Below are 23,580 nucleotides of genomic sequence, written 5' to 3'. Positions count from 1 at the left end.
ACATCCCTCATTCACCACACCCATCCAGTGTTAGAATTATCCTCCGTACTTGACACACATTACGCATGTAATTATATCTCTCTTTCCATTTTACTTTTTACTTGGGGATCTTGTAGTGAGTTGCTGCTGCCAAATTTCCAAACTTATCCCTTCAAAAGACTCTTCAGGAGATTTTCCTACCACACATACTGTACATTAGGTGGATGTTTGCTTTCAAAATTGTGAAAGAAATTATAAATACAGTTACGGATACACTGCAAAAATGATATATAAAACTTCTTCAGGTGGGTCTAAAATGAACCACACACAACATCACAAGGACAGTAAGGAAATTATCTCATTAAAATTTTAATCTTAATAGCAGTCTAGCGCTCTTAAATCGTACCCATCCTCTTTGAAGCCATTAGGTGGCCATATTTACTGTGTTTATATTCACATGGGATGGTTTCCAGTGTTGGTATCATGACAAGGTTTGTTTTTTTGATTGTTCTTGCAGTGGACTGAGCAGCAGCTTCTTATCTCAAACAATATGTTCGATTGAATGTATTTTTTAGAAATACATGTTTGGTTGTGTTGGCCACCCAGTCGTCCTGTCATACAGCTACCCTATTAAATGGATGTGACACTTTTATATCTTAATTTAAAAATGTAGTGTGAGTTGTTGATAGGCCTGCATGAGACATGTGACTCTGTGGGTCAGTAGTTTTAGTAGAACGCCTGCGTCCCCAGCTCGTGGAATGACATTTAAAACATGCCTTTGTTTTTACACAATCACTGTAAAAGCAACAGAAAATGTACTTACTTCTCTTAGATTTCCTAAATAGCTGTTGTCACCATGAATACATTAATTTGTTGACTTTATTGGTATTCTTTTGGTTACTCTAGAACGGTGGTCATGCCTATTGCCAATGAGTTTGCCCCAGACATGGTCTTGGTGTCTTCAGGCTTTGACGCGGTGGATGGACATGCCCCACCCCTGGGAGGATACACACTGACAGCCAAATGTAAGTACTCAGCTATCCAGTTAATTGCTCAGGTTATTTTCTAAACCATGTATCCTTTTTATAGCTCACAACTTTATCTTTCATGCACATTTTAATGCATACCCACTACACTCATGTTGTTTATTATGCAACGCAGCACCAATTCCTGATAGCAGGAAGACTGACACACACAACTTGTGCATATTTTGTGCCTCTGACTTTGGTATGCAGATAGAAACCTTGGCGTGCCAGCAAAGAGCTTTTCTAAAACCATCCTGCTGATCTCAAATAGAGCAGGGGTCTTGGTTGTCAAAGGGGGGGGATATGGGTGGTTCAGAGAGGATTGCAGGAAGAGGGGATAGGGTAGAATTTGGGGGAGAATAAAGCATGGCTGAATGCATGTATTAGAACTCCCCTCCTCCTGGGAGGAAAAACATCAAAGGCTGAGACCAAGACTAAACGCAAAGCCGCATTTATTAAAATTAAACCTGGCTCATATTAGGGCTTGTTTTTTGACCTCCAGTAAATCCACAGTGCACTCTCTCTTTCCTCTTTCTCTGATGCAGTCACCCATTCCTTCATCCATGGTCCAACCTCTTTTTCTATATTTGTTCTTTGATCAATATCCAAAAAGGAAGTTTGGGACTCATTTCATTCTTTTCCTCTTGCTTTTTCTCCCCCCTCTATCTATGTCTTCTCTTTGCTGTCATTTCCTGTGTGTCCAGGCCTTGGCTACCTGACCAGGCAGCTGATGGATCTGGCAGGCGGTCGCTTGGTGCTTGCCTTGGAGGGGGGTCACGACCTCACTGCCATATGCGATGCCTCCGAAGCCTGTATCTCCGCTCTGCTTGGCAATGAGGTAAGATAAGAGCCAAGAAGAGGAGGAATGAATTACTGTCAAAATGTCCCCATCCATTATTTGTCACTGAGTAACAGATTCTAGGTAACATAAGGAGATTTACCCACCTTAGTTGACTTATGATAGTTCCTGCTTTTGAATATGCCGCTGTACATATTACTGGGTAAATACAATGCACAGTCTACTGAGGATAACAAATGTTATTGTCACATTAGTTTGTTGTGCCCTTTTTGTGTATGTATAGATTAAGTTAATACCGGCCATATGGTGTGATGCTTGTTGAATTAGGCTTCTTTTCATAGCTTTATTAGTGTAGTTTGTATGTTTTAATGATTGAAGAACAGTTGAAGGACATCTGCTTTATTCGTGTTATTTGCCACAAATGTGTCCCCAAATAATTGCGCTAGACATTCCTATTTTGGATTTTGGACCTTTGAGCCTTTCCCAATCTTAGTCACTTGACTGAAATCGACAATTTTGGTGACTCATAATTTCTGGTAAAACCCTTCATATAAATGGTGGCAAAACACACTGTGTCATGACTAGTGGCGAGGATGGGACTTAAACCAAACATTTAAAGAATGATAGTCATTTGATATGTACATACATGCTTTACATGTATTAATATTCACACATGACCTACTTGTACGTTACTGCTACAACAGTAGACTCTTATCTGAGCCATTTCATCTTGACTTCATGTTATCTTAGTCTACCACAGTACCACACGCACAGTCACACGTCAGAAGGAATGGGTTTCTTGGCAGAGGGTTAATTGTGGCGATGCGTAAGTTGCACTGTGGAAATCAGCAAACATTGCGCTGCTGTGATTCATGGTGTACAGCAGAATAGAGACTAAGCCGCCCACACACAACTTATAGAGATGTTGGAGTGCTTTTTGCAGCTTATATATGTAGAAGAAAGATTACAATACAAAGACAACTTGTAATGAAAGTTTGATCATTTCTGTGTCTTTTACATTCCTTTAATTGCAAAGCTAAAAAGAGTATAACAAAAATGCTCTCATTGCGGAGCCTGTAGAATGTCAGGGGGCCTTAACCCTAGCCATGTGGTACTCCATCACTCACAGACCTCAACCAAACACTACTTCTTCACTAAATTCTTGTTAAGTTCTACAGCTCCCACAGTGAATCAGCCAGAGACACTTGTTATGCCATCTGGGAAATCCAACTAAGACATCCAAAATTATTCTAAACAAGAATTCTATAACATTATTGCCATGATCCTGGTACCAAAGACTACTAAAGTAACAGATTATTATTGCTTCTTAATTTATAGAAAGATGTAACTGGAACCTGGAGTTGTGTACACATTTGTTTAATTCATTTTAATTTCAGAAGTTGTTATATATGATCCTTCTGTGCAAAACTAGAATTAAACACACATACTCTTGACCCTCTTTTTCCAAACAGGTTCACCATATAAACCGGACTGGGTTTTCCAACCACAGATTTTGATGAATCATTACACAGTACCCCACTGTTGATTTCTGTTTACAATTTTCACTCAAGCACTCGTTACCAGTTGTATGTCAGATGAAGGTAGTACACAAACATCCCTCATTCACCACACCCATCCAGTGTTAGAATTATCCTCTGTATTTATAACACATACACACATGCAATTATATCTGTCCTTCCGTTTCTCCTTTTTACTTAAGGACCTTTTAGTGCGTTGCTGCTGCCAAATTTCCAAAGTTACCACTTCAAAAGTCTCTGTGGCAATCTTCCCTGCCACACATACTGTACATACAAACACATTAGGTGGATGTTTGCTTTAAAAATCATGAAAGAAGTCGTAAATACAGTTACGGACACACTGCAAAAATTAAATTTAACATCTTCAGATGGATCTAAAACAATACATCTAACACAACAGTACATCTAACACAACCTCACAAGGACAGTAAGGAAACTAAAAACATCATTCATATCATTAAACATTTAACCTTAAGAGCCGTCCTCTGACGTTTCCCCTGTCCTCTTAGATTTTTTTAGATTCGATTACTGTTTTCTTGAAAAGTAGATTATGTAAAATCATGTATGACATATGTATGTGTCGTTAGCACTACGCTGTACTTGGTGGAAAACACTTAAAAAAAAAAAACTCAAGTGTTGCTGCAGGCCTAACCACAAGCACGCCTGCAAGTGTTGGTTGTCACTGTAATGGCTTCTGTACCTGCTAAAGACATTATCTTCTGTCCAGTGAGGCATTCAGAACAGTACAAATGCAGACAGATCTTCATCTAGTCAACAGTTCTACAGCTCTAATTAGTTATAGACTGCACCTCTCAGTATAGTTGTCCTGGTTGTTTGACTGTATATAGTCATTTTAGGGTGTAGCAATGCATATTGGAGGTAAGAAAAACTTTTAGTTTATCATGGCCTAGAATCAATGTTCATAAATGTCATGTTACACAAAAACAAGTCGACACTTTAGTAATGTTGATCAAATTAAATATTCGTTGGGTTCACTTAAATGCTATCCCGTTGATAAAAGTAATTCTATTTCAGTCTTAAATTCAGAACAAATTAAGCTCATATAAATAAAATGAATGAAAATCAATAAGTCCCTCTATTTTATATCAGGGTCTTTTTCAGTCCTGGTGATCTAAAATCTATACATCTTCTTCTTCCAGCTTTCCAGATTTCTCAAGCTATAAATGAGTTCATGAAAAATATATGGCCTTGATCCATGTGGATCTTGGAGGTAGAGCAAAACTAACACAACAGTAACAAATGATCACATTAATTAAATTCTGTTCACTGTCACGTGGGACGTGAAGATACTGAGCACTGCGGACAACTGAACTTGAAAGAAACTTTGAAGTGATAAAGGACAGACTGGAGCTTATTTACTACACTGTGGATCATGCTTGCAGTGTTATTAACCTTTGGAAGAAGGCACTGCTTCGTGCCAAACCTGTCAAAGAAAGCTAAAGCTCAGGGGAAATTTGGAAACTTAGAGGCTTAATCTAATAACTTAACTCTGGTTACCTGCACTGTGCCACCAATGACTCAAAGCTACAGTACCCTGCCATAATACTGACATTACATCTTAGGCCTCACGAATTCAAGGACACCTCAGCAGGGCGGATCCTTTTTGCTGTCACGGAGGTTTGTGTGCAGGACTTCCAGTTTGAAGGACGCTCTCGTTACTCACAACACCGCCCTGCAGCAAAAACATTTTATAGGACCAGGGGCTTTGCTTCTTAGGTTTCATCAGCCCACCAAGCACCGGCCTCAGCAGGGGTTTTGGATGAGGTCCCTGGATGGGTGCCATAGGGAGCTGAATTTTTGAAAATGGGCAGTAGGCGTCAATTGCACCCTACTCACCCTGTCACCTTCCCACCCGGGGCCCCGTCACTGACACACATCTGAAAATCGTTACCCTCACACCTCTTCCAGCAGGTCAGCCTGGGTCGAAGGATCGAATAGTGAATGGAAATTGTAAATGTTCCTTTTTAGTTCAGAACAACAATTTCTAGAACCTCATATTAATTGCCAACCGCAGATTTAAGTTTTGGCTAAAGATGTTTTGGAATGTGTGGTATGCGTTCCTGTGAACTATTAGCCCACTGAGTCACCTACAGTCTCAAGTTAACTTCTGGGAAAATTTTCGTTTCATCTTTAATATTTTGGACTCTTGAACAACAAACTTCTAAATATGCTGTATCACAACCCAGCAGAAGAGGCTGAAGAAAAGGTTTTATTGGCATAGATAGATTATCAAGAGATCAATGAAAAAGCCTTGAACAACACAAATGTGGATGTTTTTGACGTAGTGAGTACAGACTTCTCTAGACCTTTAGCAGCTGTTTGAACAAAGGCAGATCATTCAGTTGCTTGGAGTGGTGATAGCTGATAGCACAGAAAAAAGGAGGCTAAAATGTCTCTGATCAGATCAAAAAAGCAGGAAGTAAGTGTTTTTATCATAATCTCAGCAGCAGCGTAATGGTCAAAGAATGTGGCTGGAAAACGCCAGTGGGGAACTGATCTAGAGGGAAAGAATAAAGGCATGTTTTCTTGTTTAGTTTCATTAGTTTCATTTATTGTCAGAGTCTGATAATGGCATCACATAGCACATCTCAAGAAAGAAGTCTTAAGACCGTGAATTTCCAGCCTAAAGGGGAAAGGTAGGCCTCATCAGTCTGAGGAAAAAAAACAAGTTCATCAGGGCAACAGTTGGCCAACAGCCAGAGCACTTTTTGACTTCTTAGAGTGTGTCCACTGAGTGAGGTTTTTTTTTCTCGGTAGAATATATTTTACTTTGTGCATGTCTGTCTGTGTGTGTGTTTTGGCGGAGTGGACCTAGGCATAAGAGCACAGCTGGATTAGCTGGTCAGCTGTGTTTTATTTATGTTGCTTCAAACCACCTGAGGGTTTGTATTGTCTGGAAGTGTCCTGAACCCAATACATCACCATAACAGAAACCCTGCCATAACTGTATCTACTGTAGCCTAGATCACAATATATGGATTGTCTATACTCTGTACCAGTAAGCCTTGCTTTTTGTTTTGTCAATTTTGCTGACAGATACGTCCCCAAGCTGCATTAATATGGGAGTTTTGAAGATTAATTTAGAATTGATATAATATAGCAAAGCCCAGCTCTGTTCCAACTGTCAGTTAAAGAACAATATTAATGGTTACAACAATTTAAATAAGTCTGGCATCTAAATCTAAAAGGCTGATTTTGGCAACCTCCACTTTGAAGCCAAAACATCCTAAAGGTGTTCTTTATATCCTCTCCCCCTCCTGTGTAGCTTGTACATTCAGTTTTTTACTGTTCACTCATTTGAGAAATATAGCTGTGCTTTTATTGGCAGTTTAAGACCAACTTTGCTATAATGAGCATTAGGTTTCCTTTGAAAGCAGCTCAAATTAGCTGGGAACCAGGGGGAAGAAAATTGCTGAATGGACTTTACAGGCTCTTTTATTCACCCCCACCACTGTAATCTGTAATCGTGAAGTCTCTCTAGTTAAATAGCTCATGAATGATACATTGGCGACTACACTAGTCAACTCTGAACTCGGGACTAATTGATGATTGCTCGCAAACAGATGTTGGCTCAGTTCGAACCACGGTTGTTAGCAATTATTTGATAAACAACTGACTAATATGCTAATTGTTAGCAGCTGTCAGTGAGGTTATTCCGTGTGTTTGCACTCCAGTTACAGTAAGACGCTCGACTTCACCTGTCCCCCTTTGGGTCTTACCATTCTCCACCACCCCCAACTACAAGGCAAACCTACACCCTTTGCTGAAAAAGGTCACTGTTTTTGCACAATACACATCATTACCTTGTTCAGTTAGCATAACATAATCAACTAGTTTCAGTGGCCGCCAGCATATACACATGGACAACAGTAAACAATGAACGCCTTGTGCACTTTTCCTTTGCTGAACAAGTGGAATTCCTCTTCTTTCCACTGTTTTGGTTTCAGCCTCCCTCAGGAATGTTTTTACCAGGGCACATTCCTCACTCTCTGCTCATGGCTTTCCGTGGTGTCTTGGTTTTGGACCTTATGCTTTGGACAACTCTGTCATACTGAGTTGTAGACTTCCTCAGAAATCAGTCAAACCATCTTGAAAGGACATTTCTCTCCACCTTCCTCTCAAAAACTGCAACCAATCTGACCAAGATGCAGACATACAGGAGGCAAGGCCAGGACCACAAGCTCAAATAAACAGAAATGTCACCATGGATGATGTGTTAGACAAACGTGTGCTTGTATATATTGCACTTGCGTGTCTGTGTGTGCGCGTACGTGCGGTTGCCATACCTGCCGGGTTGGGGCCCCTGGAGTACCCTGACAAGAGCCATTAAAGTTTATAAGCGTGAGGCCCAGCTGTCAATCAAGATGACAGGCTTGCCCTGTCCAACTCTGCTCTGAAGTGAACCCCGAAAAAACCCCAGAGAACCCCTGACCTCGCTCTGACAGGGAGCTGAGGTAAGCTGGATTAGTATGGGCTGGGCTTGGACTGGCTTGGGGTATGTCTGGTAGACGGTGGTTATAGCCTGAAGGTTGGAGAAGTAAGATTGATTATTTAAATCCCCAAGCTTAGATTTTCGGAGAAGTAAGCACAGTTGAAGTAATGTTACAACAATTTCAGATGACAAACTCGCGTATGACATTTAAACATGCACGTTTTACTTTATTTCCACCTCTAAAAGCAACAGCAGTTGACTCGAGGGAGGCAGCATCCAGGCCATGTCCAACCTTGTTTTAGAGTAGGGTAGTGAAGGTAGGCCCCCTGACGTGAGTTTGCTCATACATCACTGTGTCAGTCTGAACCTCTGAGGTAAACGGGCTCCGTAGCTGTCAATTCTGGGAAGGTCCCAGTTGTGGCTGAGTGTAGCTTTGGTTAGTCCAAGTTACATGAGAAAGTACTCTACCAGTAGTGTGCTAATTTGATTAGCCTACATCTTCCGGCAACTTTTGCTGAGGCTTTGCTTTATTTTGTAGAAGACCTCTACAGTGGTCTCCTTGTGATCTCTCACAATCTTCCTGAACAGAGCGACTGCATCTAACACTGTCGCTGGTCTGAAAAAAGCATAGTGTAAGCAGAATTGAATGGACAGTTCATGTGTGTATGTCCAGTTGGTTATTGACAAGCCATGGGTTGTACTGAATAAAATAAAGGCAAGTGGTATGCCATATATTATCAAACTCATATTAATGATGGCCAGACGGGTACCTTCCTGAGAGCCATAGTTTATGAGTATTAACTTACATGCAATTATGTGAGTCATGTGAGATGCTTCCTTTTTGGGCCATCCAACCCCTCTTTGTCAGCAGAAAGTTTCTGCGTAACCTCTTGATTTTAAGCGGTGCAGTGTGGGGAAAAAAAAAAGTTTGTGTTTGACTGATTACATGTACAGATTGTTGAAATACAAAGAGTTAGAAGAGCAGTCACTGGAAAAATATGTGCAGATTGCCTGTCATGTCCTTCAGGCAAATTAGGCCATTAAGCCAATGCTACTTTTAAAAATCCTAAATTGTTCTGGATGATGGTGTCAGTCAAACAGCAAATAACCCGATGTAATTGGTGCACAAACTGTACAGTATTCATATGTGTGTCTGTGTGCGTGCACCTCTGTCCATTCTGTGCATGATGTAGCCTGTCGTGCCATAGCAGGATTAAAGTATCCCTCTCCCCAGACTGCCTTTTCCCTCAGCCCCAGTGGACCCCTCCCACACAATATTTGTTTTAATTAAAAGAAAACTTCCAGCCTTGGCCAAGCAAGACCAACCGACGATGACTTTTTCCTCTCCTCTCTGGCACTCTGTTCCCAAATCTCAGGCCAAACCTTTATTTCTTTCTCTCCATGTCTCTTTTTACATGTTTCTCAGTTGGTCTTTTATTCTCTTGGTTTTATGACTGAGCAGAAAGTGGATGCATGTTTTCTTTGGTGGAATGTAGAGCAGAATGATCCTGTTTGACGAAATGGGATGAGAAAGTGTCGTATGTGCAGTCAGCCAAGGGGGAAATTGAATCATTCCGGGTAGGGAAGGCACTTTGGGGAATATTGTAGCCCAACTTCCTCTGAATTGTGGCTTGGAGAGTTTTACAAGATTAGCCATGCTCCCTGAGGTGTGTGTGTGTGTGTGCGCATGGATATACTGTATGCATGTATGTTTCTATGTGTAGGCAGTTTCCAAGTGTATGCATCTGTGCACACTAGTATGTGTCCTTAGAGTGGGACACAGTACAAAGCACACATTGTAGTTTGTGTCAAAGAATAGCAAAGCTCTCCATGAGTGGGAGGAGATGTGCATCTGCAGGCCTATTTTCTATTGTGTCAGCAGCTCCAACTTGTTCCCCACCTCTTGGATCGACTCCACAGTGGGCCGTGATCCACATTCAAAACCAGAAGGGAACCGCATTAGTTCAAATGAGGATTTGGATCAATGCTTCTAAACACCTGTCAGTTACATTCATAAAATTACATATCTAGACATACCCACAAGAAAAAAATAAATCCTTGAAAGATTTAATGTGTTTAGCTAATGTTCACAGTATATCCAGTGCCAAGTGTCTTAAATAACCCCAAAGTTTATTAAAAAAACCTTAATCAGGAAATGTTTTTTTGATATCATTTTCTGTTTGTTTCAGCTGGACCCCATTCCTGACGAGGTACTGCAACAGAGACCAAATGCCAATGCTGTGCACTCTATGGAGAAAGTAATAGAAGTTCACGGTGAGTTATTATTTGCACCTACACACACCAAGGGTTGGCATATATATTTCTTTCTCCATAGTATGATTATAAATAATATATAAACTTGGTCTTACTTAATGCTGTGTTTATCCATTTCCAATGGAAGCCAGCGATATGAAGTGACAAACTCAGACATGACACGCTATGTATGTAAATGAAACAGCTGCTTAAAAAAATGTCTGTCTAGAGACTATCCACGCATCTACGTGCACATGCAAAACCTATGCCACAAATATTATGCCTCTATACACGCTCGGTTCCATTAATACATCTACCCTGTAATTTTTTTTTAAGGTAAGTACTGGCGCTCACTGCAGCGCTCCGCCTCCACACTGGGTTGTTCGTTGAGTGAAGCCCTCCAGCGTGACGCAGAGGAAGCTGAAACAGTTTCCGCCATGGCGTCATTGTCTGTTGCCAACAAGCACATCGGAAAGAGGTATGTGGTGTTTGTAGCTGCTTTTAGAGACTGATTAACCTCACTGAAGACATTTAAAGGAATAGTGCAACAACCAGTTCCTAACTGGCAACCATTTAACAAAGAGTGGAAACAGGTGAACAGCTAGCTCTGTCCAAAGATGTTCAAGTACAACTACCAGCAGAGTGGTATCAATTTTCCTAATCAACTCTCTGTATGTATGCAGATTCATTGTTCTGGTTTCAAATCACACATACAGTTATATAGAAATGTGTATTATCTAGGATCTAAGCATGATATTTAGTGGGTTTGGTGTGTAAAACATGCTGGAGCGTACATGTATGGTCATTTTCAATGGAAACTAATGATTTGAAGCTGCAAACTGATACATCTAATCAAAGCCGGCTTCAACTTTTCGACAAATCATTTTATGTTTCTCTCACCAATTCATTTTAAATGGATGACAAAATAAGTGCTTGTTCACCACTGAAATGGCAACTCGCCAATGGCCACTCTTGGTCGTTTTGTATCATGTATAAAGTGTGCATCTTGAATATTACAAATTGAACTAGACTAGCATGGGCAGTAACCAAACATTATTTCTACTTACGTTATCATGTTGTGTTTTTGCCCAGAGCTGAAGAGGAACCAATGGAAGAGGAGGGTCCTATGTAAAGAAACATCTCCTGCCTTTGACCACTCAGACCAGTCTTCATCTTTGACCACATCCTCATCCAGTCAGTTCAAGCCTAAATTCTCTGTGTCACCCTGCCATATCAATGGTGTCTTATTATGGGAGACGACAAGCAGAGCTGACAAAAGTGGCACTCAAAGGAAGCGGACCACTGACAATAAGCAATGCGTTCATTGATCAGCAGTGCACAAAGCAGTCCGCCTCAGTGTGTTGCCTTGCATTGCTCTTCAATACATTGGATTTAAGAGGATTGACTCAACTGTCCCGCAACGACAGCCCCGAGTGCCAGTGCTTTTAAAACACTAGACAGTTGTACTTTTTGATTGCCAGTTGGAAAACACACAGACGATCTGCAGTTGTCTACTTTTCATATTATTCTGTTTTCTCTGTGCTTTAGCTTCATCTTTTCACTTTCATCGAGACCACCAGAGCTATTGTGATTGTGACTGCACTAAGGATGGATTCCTGCTTCTTCAAGATATCTCAATGAAAGGAACACTTTTCCAATGTTGTTGGAGATTACAGATTGGAAAGGTCAGCAGGTTTCCTAAATGACTGACAGTAGTAGACTGTGCATTTGTGCCTTTATTTCAGACCTGGTGGATTTTTTTTGTTGAACTCCACTGAACAAGCCTTAAAACAGGTTTTTGGGAGGGAGGCCTCTCCTCCCCAGCCCCTTGAACATTTCAATACTGGCAAGACATCCACTGCCTGCATGTTGTTGGCACATAGACTGAAGGACCTTGGCATGTTTACCTAATGTCTCCCCCGACATCTTCGCATTTTTCACAATATTTTCAATCTCAGCTTGGAAGGTAGTTCCCAGCCACAAGTTGGAGGTGGCTCAGTTTAAAAGGAAGTTCAAAGTGGGATTTGTATTATCATATAATCGTGTATCATATAGGCATCAGTTCTTCTTTATCGAGGGAAGAGTTAAGTAGCATGCACTTTACTAGAGGAGCAGGAGTCCTGAAAAGTAGAATCCTATTCATACTGTATGTATGTAGTTAGACAATAACAAAGCCAAAGCATGACACACCATCTTCTCTGTACAACCCCACACACATAACATACACTTAGCAGTGACGTTTTCTACATTAGAATAGTCTCACTTTTTGCAGATTATTGAGGAACTGAAAGGAATTACTCATCAAGGCCAATTTGTTGGACCAGCCCTCTCTTTAAGGCTAATGTGCCTCCTTGGTAACAAGGACCACACCACCTGGGATTTTCCAGAAGGGTGCTCAGGGCCTCCACAGGCTCTCACAGCTGGTTTAACATCTTTAGCCTCTTGTTAAACACATCTGCTGCCCAAATGTCAGGTGCTATGAAGCAGGTGTTTGTCTGCTAATACACAGTGAAGCACAAGCTGCTCTTTATAAATTTATAATATTACAACACACGTGCACATAATAGTTGTTTTTAGTTGAAATTGTAATTTTCTTTTGATACAGCCAGTGGGTCAGATGAATGTACTGAGTGACTTTAAGTAGCACATGTAGCTCAGTGTCTCCTGGATTTTTTAACCCTACGTGGGTTTGGGGTTTTATTGAACAGATACTGTATCAAATCTTATGAATCAAAGGATTACATAGCTGAATATAAAAAGACTAGTTGTAGTACTTACGTTAAATGATTCTAAATATTTTGGAACGGAATCCTAAAAGAATTCGGAGACCAAGCCAAATAATCAGACTGCAACACACCAATCACCCACCACATCCTTTTGCAGAACAGCTATGAGGTCCTTTTAATTTTGAAAACAAGCCTGATGAAGCCGTCTCAGTAACTGGGGAGTCTCAGACTGTACCAGCTGCTGTGGCCAGCACGCAGACTTCCAGTTTGTAACCATCCTTCCAACTTGTGTTTGGCCCTCTGGGCGACTACCTTCAGCCACCTTTACTTCATCTACAAGCTGTTCCAATGTTCTATGTGTTTTGTCAGTGAACAGAAGTGCTGGGGGGTTTACTGTTGTTTACTGTATATAGGACACTGATCTCCTGAGTATTCCTGCCACACACACACACACACACACACACACACACACACACACACGTTTGTCAATGACTACTTCTACTTTTCCCCTCACATTTGAGTCTATTTCCTCACTTTGTCGCCCTTTCAGTGGACTCTAGTGACTTATTTTTGTACTTTTTTAAATGTGTTATCCTGTTGTTTTGTACTCGTCCTGCACTCTCTCCTCTCCTCTCCTCTCTGTTCCTCTGTAACATTTTAAAGCTGACTTACTTCACAGCAGGTGAGGGTCCAGACTCTGATTTTAGTGGAATACGTTTTCTGGGTTCAGGGTTTTTAGCGGGACGGTTGGGAAGCAAATGTTTCTACTTTGTATAATGATGGACAATTGTGTATTTACCGTCTGTTCATAGTAGATTTATATATAAAAAGAAATGAGTATATTATATATATCTATACATAATGAAATACTATGATCTTGTTTTTGAAGTTGGTATTGCAAAACGATACTTTCCATGGGTCTTGCGTACAGTCGACTCTTTTAGGGCGTTACTGAAAGCCCCATGTGTTGTCCCGGTTGAGCAGCGTTTTATTGGCTGTCTTTTTGTCTTTCAACAGTGATGACTAGTTTTTTTGCTTTATTTATCCCATTGGTACCATAACACTGTTACAGTAGGTGTGCAGTTGCCCTCTGCTCAGCCTCACATAATTCATGCACATATTTGTACTATTCCATACTTTTCTCATGTTATGTGTGTAGATGATATCTGATCTCGGCCGACATCTATTAAGTTTCAGTATTTATGAAAAAAAAAAAAGAGAGAGCGAGAAATGAGACTATAATTCAAACTCTGAATACTACACTTCTCAAAAATGACCAATGTGATCTGTTCTTTCACATGTGTTTGGCTTCTTAAAGGTTTACAAGTTCATCCCGTAGCATCTCCTCTGAAAGAAAAATGGGGAGGGTGGATTTGAATTGGAATGCAGCCATTCTGTTCCCCCGCTTTAAATCACTGAGATGGCTTTGCAAATGAGCTTGCATGATCATCAGTTATTCTCTTATCAGGCCAAATATCCCCACATTTAATTTCAATTACCATCTGTCAGGTCTGCATCGGTAATCTCATTCATCAGCTGCGGTATGTAAGTGATGCCTCTGAGTTTTCAGGGTGGCCTGCAGTTTAGCAAGACTTTTTTCTTGTAGTAAAAAACAGCCAAAGAAAATACCACAGGTGTTTGATCCCTGCAGCAGCCCACGTCTTTTCATCCTTAGGGGACGACAAAATTCCGTTCTGGCTTTTTCTGTACAGGCATCAATTTGTCTATGTCTTAAAGAAATGGGAGAGAAAAATAGGAGCAAATAGTCGTGTGACTGAACTGAAGGCTTCAGAGTAAATTTCCTCTATTTGACTGAATGTATCTGACCTCCAAAAGCAGACAGATTATGTCTCTTTGCTAATGCACCTTTAATATCACATAATATCTCTTAAATCACCTCCAAGAAGTCAGTTTCTGTGGATTCAAGTTTGCAGTAAATTACCACAAAGTAGGCTTTACCTAAAACATACCTAAACTCAAAGCATTTGCAGAAGGGCGTTATAACAGATCTTAAGTTTTATTCAGCTTTTTCTGTACATTCATTTATACTAGACACCTACACAGACTCATCCTTGTCTTCTCTTTTGTGACTTTTGACCGATTTGTTGTGTTACATTTGTATACTTATATTTGTAATTGCAATGAGAAAATGCATCTTGTTGGGCTATCCTGAATATCACCTCACCTGGGATACTCTGACATCTTTGGCATTTGAAGAGATGCTTTTGAGTAACCCGGCCCAGAACATTCCCAGAACCTTTGCACAGCAGAGCCGGTCATGGCTTGTCTGCTGTTTAATGCTTTGGTTTCTCAAACGCAGCCAAAACTAGCACTGTCTGGCTACTCTGACCGTCTGTCTTCACTGTCTTAAAACAATGTCCAGTAACCAAAAAGAGAGAAAAAAAAAAACGTCACATTCCATTTTGTTATAATTTCCATTTGTTATGAGGCAGATCTTTTTTTTTTATTATTTTATTTAAACCCTCACAGGTTGAAGAACTGTTTATTTAGGTGGTCTGGTCTGACTCCACTCCATTCCTCTTCTCTCTCTGCATGATCTGTACGTCTGCATGTACTGCCTACCTGTCTGTCTGTCTGTCTGTCCCCTGCCACATACCAGCACAACAAGGGATCGAGCACTGAAGGACATTAGTACTTTCACTGTATCCAAACTGACTTATCTTTTTACTGCTTTTTTGTTTCTAGTGAGGAGGAGTTTGGGTGCGTTCCATGTTGTGTTTATACCTGTAGCATATGGAATCATCAAACCTGGAAGTTGAATATTTTACAAAAAAAGGAAAAAAAAAACGTATCTAGCACAGACAATAGATTTTATTGTATTTATGTAGAAAAAACAACAATAGTTTTAGTGGGACGCTTTGTAAAATGCAACAACAGAATGGACATTTTCTTAACACCGGGCGAGATGTGACTTCAGTGGGTTTTTTTAGGAAGACGTTTTGTTTCCTTGTCACATCTGGACTTATCAAAGGGCTCCATCCAGATGCCTGGTCATTGCTACGGTCGCCATTCCAATAAATAAGCCAGTTATCTCTATGACCACTGTGGTTCAAAAACAGTTTTAGGTTTACATATGTATAAAACACATATTCCTTTTTTTTTTTTTATCACTTATGTTTTTGACTTGTTCCACCATTGTTACAGAAATAGTCCATTTTTCTCGGGAACCTTTGCTCTAACATGTTGTCTTTGACATCTACAATATAAAGTATTGTTTTGGAAAAACTGCAGTGTCTGGTTTTTATGTCTGTAATATTGGTTACTGCTTTTCACTGAGAAGAAAAAGCACATTAAGCACTGGCGGGGAAACATGTCCCCTGCTGTTTGGCCTAAAGGCAGATGTTGGAGATGTGCTTGTCTACTCATACACAATATAAACTACTGTAAAGCATGACAGAGAGAAGATTTAACCTCATCCAGTGAACTTTTGTTTATGCACTGTACTTTCTGCCTGACTGTCCTGCTGCTTTAAATACTACCACACTTATTTTGCAGTCCTGCAGCATTGCCAAGCTTCTGATCAGAGGTGGGTAGTAACCAGAAACATCTACTGAAATATACACAGCAGGCTCTGGTTGTGGACGCCGCTCTGAGGTCGGTACATCAGACAAATAAGTTCACACTGAAGTGGAAGGGAGCGTGAAGTGTGTGTGTTGTGTTACATTTAATACACATAAACATGCTTGAAAACTCCTACTTCTTAACAGGTTGTGGTACACAGTGAGAAGCAGAGAAAGCAGTACAAATAATGCATATTTTTTTCAGTACAAGCTTTTGTAGTTTAACTTGAGGAGTAATTTAGTACAGTACATGTTTTTACAAAGTAACAGTACTTCACATACAGTTTATTCTGCATACAAGGCTTCAGCGTCCACACCTGCAACTGACCGTGACCGCGGACTCTCCGAGAAGTTCTCTAACAGTGGCCACTGCTCTCAGTCACAGATGAGGAGCAGCCGCCAGGGGTCTGGTAAGCTCGCTTCTTTCAAACTCCACACTTCGAGTGTTTTATATGTAATAACATACAATCCTCAACCCAAATCGATACTGCTATACCACTCTGAACTACAGCTCCCTCTGGAGTCACAGTTTATATCATTTTCTTTCACATTTTTAGGAAGTAGTGTGACCTGTGAACGGACTAATATGTCTATAATTGGTGGAGTTCCTCTTTGAGTCCAGAGGGAGGCATCATTGGTAAAAAATGGCGTCAAGGGCCCCACAGTAGCTTTGACTGGGATTAACCACCCATTTGGGGAGGTCAGAGGTCTGAGCGAGTGTCCAAATAAACAGAAGTGAATCCCTGTTGGTGGTGGAACTAACGCTAAGACAACAGTCCAAAAGCAAATAAAACCAATCCCACCTTGCCTCCATACAAATAAACATACATGCATTCCACTGCTTTCAGTCGAACTCTGGATTTACTGAGTAACAGAGTAAATAATACCACTGCCTCCAGGCTTTGTAGTCCCGTCACCATCTCTGTAAATGATGAAGGCTTGGGACGCGATGCAGCGCAGAATGCAAACGAAAAAAGATCACACCTTTGGTTTCTTGTGGGAATAAGGTTAAATGCAGACGTGAGGGACAATATTTACCGATTTACGTATGCTGAAAGAGCCCAGAAGGGAAAGGACGACAGTAAAGCAGGGAATGTGCCCTTTTTTTATGGTTCCTCTGTGGCTAGGGATGTTCTAACAACAGCATTTGTGACACACAGACTGCCCGTCTCACCCTCGGTTCACAGTATCTCTGCTATGTAGTGACAAGCAACCCCTGCGCCCTCTGAGTCAGGTCAGGTCAGAGAATAGGTGGAGCCCTGCTAGTTGAACTTTACCCCCTCCTGATGTCCAACCCACATGATGGCTGTCTCTTTGCCACAACAAAGGACTGACATGTCAGTCAGAGATGAAATCTTGGAAAGCCCCCCCTTTTCTATTTTCCCGTCTTGTTTCCCCGCAGTGACATTCTGGTCTGCGGCAGCTCTCTTGCCTTGCTCGTCCTCTTGCAACGTCGGTCGTTATCAGTTAGCTCTGTTATTACCCGGCCGCCGTATGCGCAAAGAAGGCCTCATCCTCCCAGCTGTGCTCATCACCGCGCTTTTTAATTGCAGGTTCGTGAAGGCTCCAAATGGGCGATGAGGCTTTGGCCAGCTGCTCGGATGACAAATAAAACTAATTATAGAAGAGTGATTAGAGTCAAATTTGGATCATCAGCACACACAGGCATGTTGGGAAATTGTAGATGTGGCCCAGTTAAATAAAGTTGACGAAGACTTGGAGATGGAAATGACAAGAAGAAGTCTAAAATCCAAACAAATTCTGCATTTTCCCCGCACTCACCTTATCCCAAGCACATGATTTTTGGAAACAATGGAAATGTACACGAGGAGCCTGTGGCCGCTTGCTGTTTTTTCCATTGGATGTTCCATCGGTCCAGTTGGGACTTCTGATGTGCTGTGTATTTGAAAAGCTGTGCATCATTTGCTTGTCTTGCTACTGTGTGTGTTTAGTCTGCTCTTCAGTGTGCAGTGACATCAAAAGGGCTACGCAAACATAACACCAAGGCTAAGTCGCTGTCAGCTTGAAGTGTCAAGAGTACAAGCAGCGAGACAAAGTTCACTGACGGCTGGGAGCACATGCTACCAATGACTGCTTGGCTTTCCACAGTCACATAACTGGCTCTAGAACTTCCCTTTAGGCTATGCTATTCTGGTAGAGAGAGGACATGTCATTAAATGGTAACCCAAGCTAAACAAAGTATCTTCTATTTGTAGTTTTTAAAAAAAAAAAAACTACTTCAGCTTCTTATTTTTGTATTTCTATACTGTATGTATATACAGCACACTGATCAGCCATAACTTTATCACCATTATGTAATAATCACTGGTCAAGTAATTACTCTGATTATCTGGTTATCGTGGCACCTGTCAGTGGATGGGATATATTAGGCAACAAGTGATCCCTTTGTCCTCCAAGTTGGTGTGTTAGCAGCAGGAAAAATGTGCAAGTGGAAAGCTTTGGTCGAGACAATTGGGTCGGGGAATCTCCAAAACTGCTGTCCGTACTGATCAGTAAGGAAGGAAAAGCAGTGAACTGCGGACAGGGTAATGGGCGGCCAAGGCTAAAGGATTGGTGTGGGGGAGTGAAGGCTGGTCTATGTGATCCAATCCAACAAATGAATATTGTAACTCAGACTGCTGATTCTGACAGAAAGGTGTCAGGACACACGCTGCATCCCGATGTGCTTTATATGGGGCTGTGTAGCCACAGGCAAGTCAGAATGCCCATGCTCACCCCTGTTCTCCGTTGAGCATCAGAATTTGACCACAGAGCAATGGAAGAAGGTGGCCTAGTCTGATGAATAATGTTTTCTTTTACGTTATGTGGTTGGCCGGGGCATGTGCGTCACTTATCAAGGGAACACATGGCGCCAGGATACAAGGAAAATCCCCTTGCCTTTGCCATGGGGCTGTGCTTGTCTGTGACGATGTTCAGGTGGTGGTGCATCTAAAAAAAAACTCCACATTCATGCCAGGACCCAGGTTTCCAAGAAAAACATTACATAGCAACAAGATCTTCAGTGACAGTCACTTCACCAGTTGGTGGTTTTAATGCTGTGGCTGATCTATGTATGACTCCATGTGTTCTGATGAATGCGTCAGATCATTTTCATCTACAAATAAAGTTTGCTTGGTTATCATGGAGATGGATCTGTCCCGATTGTTGTTAGAAGGTGCAGATGGAAAGATGAGAACTAGTAAGAAGACCTGCAACTGAATATGCTCTGTCAAAACTTAAAGGGCCAGTATGTTGAATGTAGTGACATCTAGTGGTGAGTTAGCAGATTGCCACCAGATAAAAGCCCCTCCCTTTCCAAGCATATAGCCGCAATTATGTGGCTGCTGAAAATGCAAAAGTAAGCAAATTTCAGGCAGGTAAGTAAACACCAATAAAAGCATAATTATAAACATTATATAAAATGTTTGCCCCTAAAACTTACACAGTAGACTTTTAAACTATGTGTATCCCCCTCATAAGTCTAAACTAGTCCCACTGTTATTTATTTAATTCTTTAATTAATTCTACATTTGTAAAGACAAAAGATTACATGCTTTTTGTTTATGTATTTGTGTTATCTTCCAGGTGTCCCTCATCTGAACCGGCCATTGAAGCCGATATTATTGTTTGGCTCAAGTTAGATTTATATATTTATTTTTAAAATTCTGGATGTTGAAATGTAATGATTCATGTGACTCTTGCTGTAGTCTGTAGGAAGCAGATATGCCAGAATGGCTGACGAACACTGATTTATCCAGGAACGGAAGGATTCAGTGTGAGTGTTGCTGTTATTTTCCACAGGACTATGTGTCAGAAAGAGAGTGTGTGAGATGAGACCAGATGGACGATGGACAATGCCAGAAGAGAAGATGTGCTCTGAGGCTCGGAGCTAAGTTACATACTGTACAACAAAAGCACAGAGTGATACAGTGCCAAGCTGAAGGCTGGGTTTGCATCACCTCTCAAATAGCGCTCATCTTAAACTAAAACTATTCTTGTAATATCCATAGATATTATTGAAACGCATCAAAGGAGCTTGATACGTTTGTGTTTGGACAGTCCGCAGAGAGAGAGGCTAAATTACTCTTCAGATCTCGTAGAGGTTATGAACAAGAGCATCTGGGCAAACATTCATTCTCTCTGCTTTCCAGGGCTCTGAGTGATTGCGTCCCCTGGATTTACAACAACATTAATCCCATCCAGAGAGAGATAAAAACAAAAAAATAACATGACAGATCAGACTGTACACGTGGCAACAGCATCAAATGTAAGAGAGTTTATCTGTGTGTCACAAATCAGAGGTGACAGGTGTTTTTCCGGACGGCATCACAGATGTGTTGTGTGTGTCGCTCCGAAAAGAGAAAAACCACCTCTCCCTGTCAGGCTGTGCAGGACCCTGTTAACCGAGCAGGCCTGCTTTTTTACAACAGTATCTTCCAGTCCAGCTCCACACAGCCGTCTTCCAGAGAGAAACCCCCCAGTGAGCCATATAGTACGCAGTTTGGAGATGAGAGAGTGACATGAATATATATGTAAAAAAAAGAGATGCAGAGTGAGCTTAAATGGAATGAAAAATGCAAGAAGTAGAGCAGAAAGATCAAGATGAAGACACGTTGGTAGCACCTTCTCATTTAGTGCGGCTTTGTGTTCACACAGATAATATTTGGGGTCAGTGACACCAACTCTAACAAGAGAGAGGGGTCAAGCTATCCTCTTCAGGACACTTAAACAGGTATGGAGAAGATTACCTTATCTGTCACTGTGCTTTAGAGTCACATGGTGTTCTGGAGGATGTGATAATCATAGAATTGTGTTATATAATTGGTTCCATTTGAGCCTGTGGGTCAGTGACTTCTAGGAATCTAGGCAGACTGAGAGAAGAAGGTCTGTCACTGGAAGTCATTCATTTCAGTCCTAACAAGCAGAGCTACACTAGTTAGACACACTAGACTTTATACACACAGACAGTATGCTATATCATCATACAGATTTAAGTAACATCTCTGTGTCTCAGGAAATGCACTTATTCATAATTTTATTCTATGCAACCATTTTGGTCTCCCTCAGGTCATGCCATTTCTGCATAATATTAGATTTTTAAGAGCAATAGTGCATGTTATTAATGAATGGCCACAGTGTAGAGTATATTCAACCTCCACCACTTCAACCTTTTTTCCCATTTAACTCTACTTACTTTTAACTTTGGCTGTTTTCTCACCAAATTGCACTTAATTAGTTACTTAAACTTGATACAGCAACTGTAAATATATGTATTATATACTTGTCGAGGTGAATGTGTTAAAATGTGTGTGCTCGTCCTCTTCCTAGGGACCCAGATTAAATAATGCTATGGAGGAAAGATCGAGTTAAGTTGAAGAAAAAGGCTGTAACCTCCGCTAATTCCTTTAAATCAGGGCCATCTTGAAAGCCAAAGCTTCGCCACGTTGTTCTGAACTCTGTCAGGCATGACGGATTGTATCATCTCACATTTACTGTGTGCGCCAGAATTTATCGCTCTGTTAGTTTGTCTGTCCGAGCATCTCTGTTTGCAGATAAAGCAGGTCCCCTTGTAATGACACAGCGCCTCAGCAAGCACAGATATTTGATTATTGCTTTGATGTGCCGTGACATTCTACCATTTCATCATTTTATACAATAAGCTTGGGATGATTGAATTATATAGGTGGAAAATCTAATCTGATTGGAAATTATTGTGCCTGCAAAATAAATATCATAAATAAATCAAAAATAATTCATTAAATTAATAAATAATTCAATTTCTTTTTCTTTTTTTTATGCAATTTCTTGGTTTCTGTTCTCGGCTGGCCTTTTGTAAAGTATATTCTTTCCTGTAAGAAGATCACCTGGTGCATGAAATTCAAAATAACAAACACATGAGGAGTGGATGTTTCGGCCAAACTGTACTCTAATTTCATACCAAAGTCCCTATTATCCACTCATTTTGTCTGTTTTTGCAGTGATCCTCCTCAAAGAAGAAAGAGAGAGATCGACACTTGAGGCATATTTGAAGTCTGACGAAAGCTCTCTGCATTGCCATGGTGTCAGCAGACACAGCTGACTTTCAGCTTTGCCAGCGCACACACAAACAAACATCCACACACTGGGGAAGTGCAGTCAAGCCAACATCAGCCTCCAGAGTGGTATAAGGTTAACCTTTGGATTTTTTTTTTTTACTGAACCAGACGAACATAGAATACTGTTAGAGGCGCACACGCAGTGTAAACCTTTACTTTATTCCCTTTTTACTGCAAATTAAAGTTTTGTAGCTTTTTCCGTCTGATTTTACGGGAAACATCTGGATCTCTCGCACCACTGGAGCGGTGGCCCCGGGTGATTCTGTGCAGCTCAGCTGTGAGGGCCCGGGATAATGAGCAGGTATCAAACAGGCTCCTATGGATAATCCGACCTTGCTAGGAAGGGCTTCCCAACAGCATCCGGGACCACCATGCCAAAAGTGACTGCACACTGTGGCATCTGTTCATCTTTTACTATTGTGAAGGAAAATAGAGTTGGACTGTTAATGAATGAGCTCATTAATAGAAATCACTCAGATCTTTGTATTTTTTATTTTTTTTGTTATTGTTGTCAGAACCCTGTTTTCACCGCCTTGCCGAGGTAAAGCATGTGTAAAGTCACTCAAATGTAAAAGGCCTTGATCCTCAGTCTTCACACAGGCAGGGTCATGTCGTTCCCGAAGCAGCAAGATTAGCATTAGTCACAGAGATCACAGCGTCACGCCACGCTTTACGTCGCATAAATCACTCAATTTAAACATTCCTTGAAATGGAAACAGGTCAGTCCTCCTTGATAAGGCCTTCTGAACTGCTCAGTTGGTAGACAGCAAGTTAGACAGTGATAATCACTGAGATCATTTTTAGTATAATAAATAATAAAGTGGGCCCTCTGCATCACAGAGCCTGTAGAACTGGTACATTCATTTATCTGTTAACTTGGAATAAAAGGCTGGATAATAATGTGAGTTGGGAGCGTGGGCATCTTCACAAACCAGCAGGAGGATGGAGGCATGTCCTTACAGGTGTTTCCTCCATCAGACCACATTCACTGACCATCAGAAAAATCCGACAGACCAGTACTAAAACATTCCTATAAGAGTTTAATCTGCATCTGCATCATTCATTAGGTCTTGCTGATAAATACTGGATATTTCACTTTAGGATTAAATATAATATAATGTACTATGCTAC

General features: G+C 40.9%; 1 protein-coding gene across 6 annotated transcripts in view; it reads left to right on the top strand.

Annotated features, from left to right (window-relative positions):
* The window catches only part of hdac4 (histone deacetylase 4), a 126,116-nt gene extending 109,355 nt beyond the window's left edge, over positions 1-16,761 (top strand). For all 6 annotated transcript variants that reach the window (XM_084545524.1, XM_084545525.1, XM_084545523.1 and 3 more), the window contains 5 exons: positions 886-1,004; positions 1,709-1,842; positions 9,984-10,068; positions 10,384-10,525; positions 11,140-16,761. In XM_084545524.1, coding sequence (XP_084401650.1) covers positions 886-1,004; positions 1,709-1,842; positions 9,984-10,068; positions 10,384-10,525; positions 11,140-11,179 — 520 coding nt within the window. In that variant the 3' untranslated portion in view covers positions 11,180-16,761. The remainder of the gene's footprint in view (positions 1-885; positions 1,005-1,708; positions 1,843-9,983; positions 10,069-10,383; positions 10,526-11,139) is intronic.
* Positions 16,762-23,580: the final 6,819 nt, after the last annotated feature.

The sequence above is a fragment of the Chelon labrosus genome, assembly GCF_963514085.1.
Source record: "Chelon labrosus genome assembly, chromosome: 5".
NCBI classification, from domain to species: Eukaryota; Metazoa; Chordata; class Actinopteri; order Mugiliformes; family Mugilidae; genus Chelon; species Chelon labrosus.
This window is presented reverse-complemented; position numbering and strand designations above follow the sequence as displayed.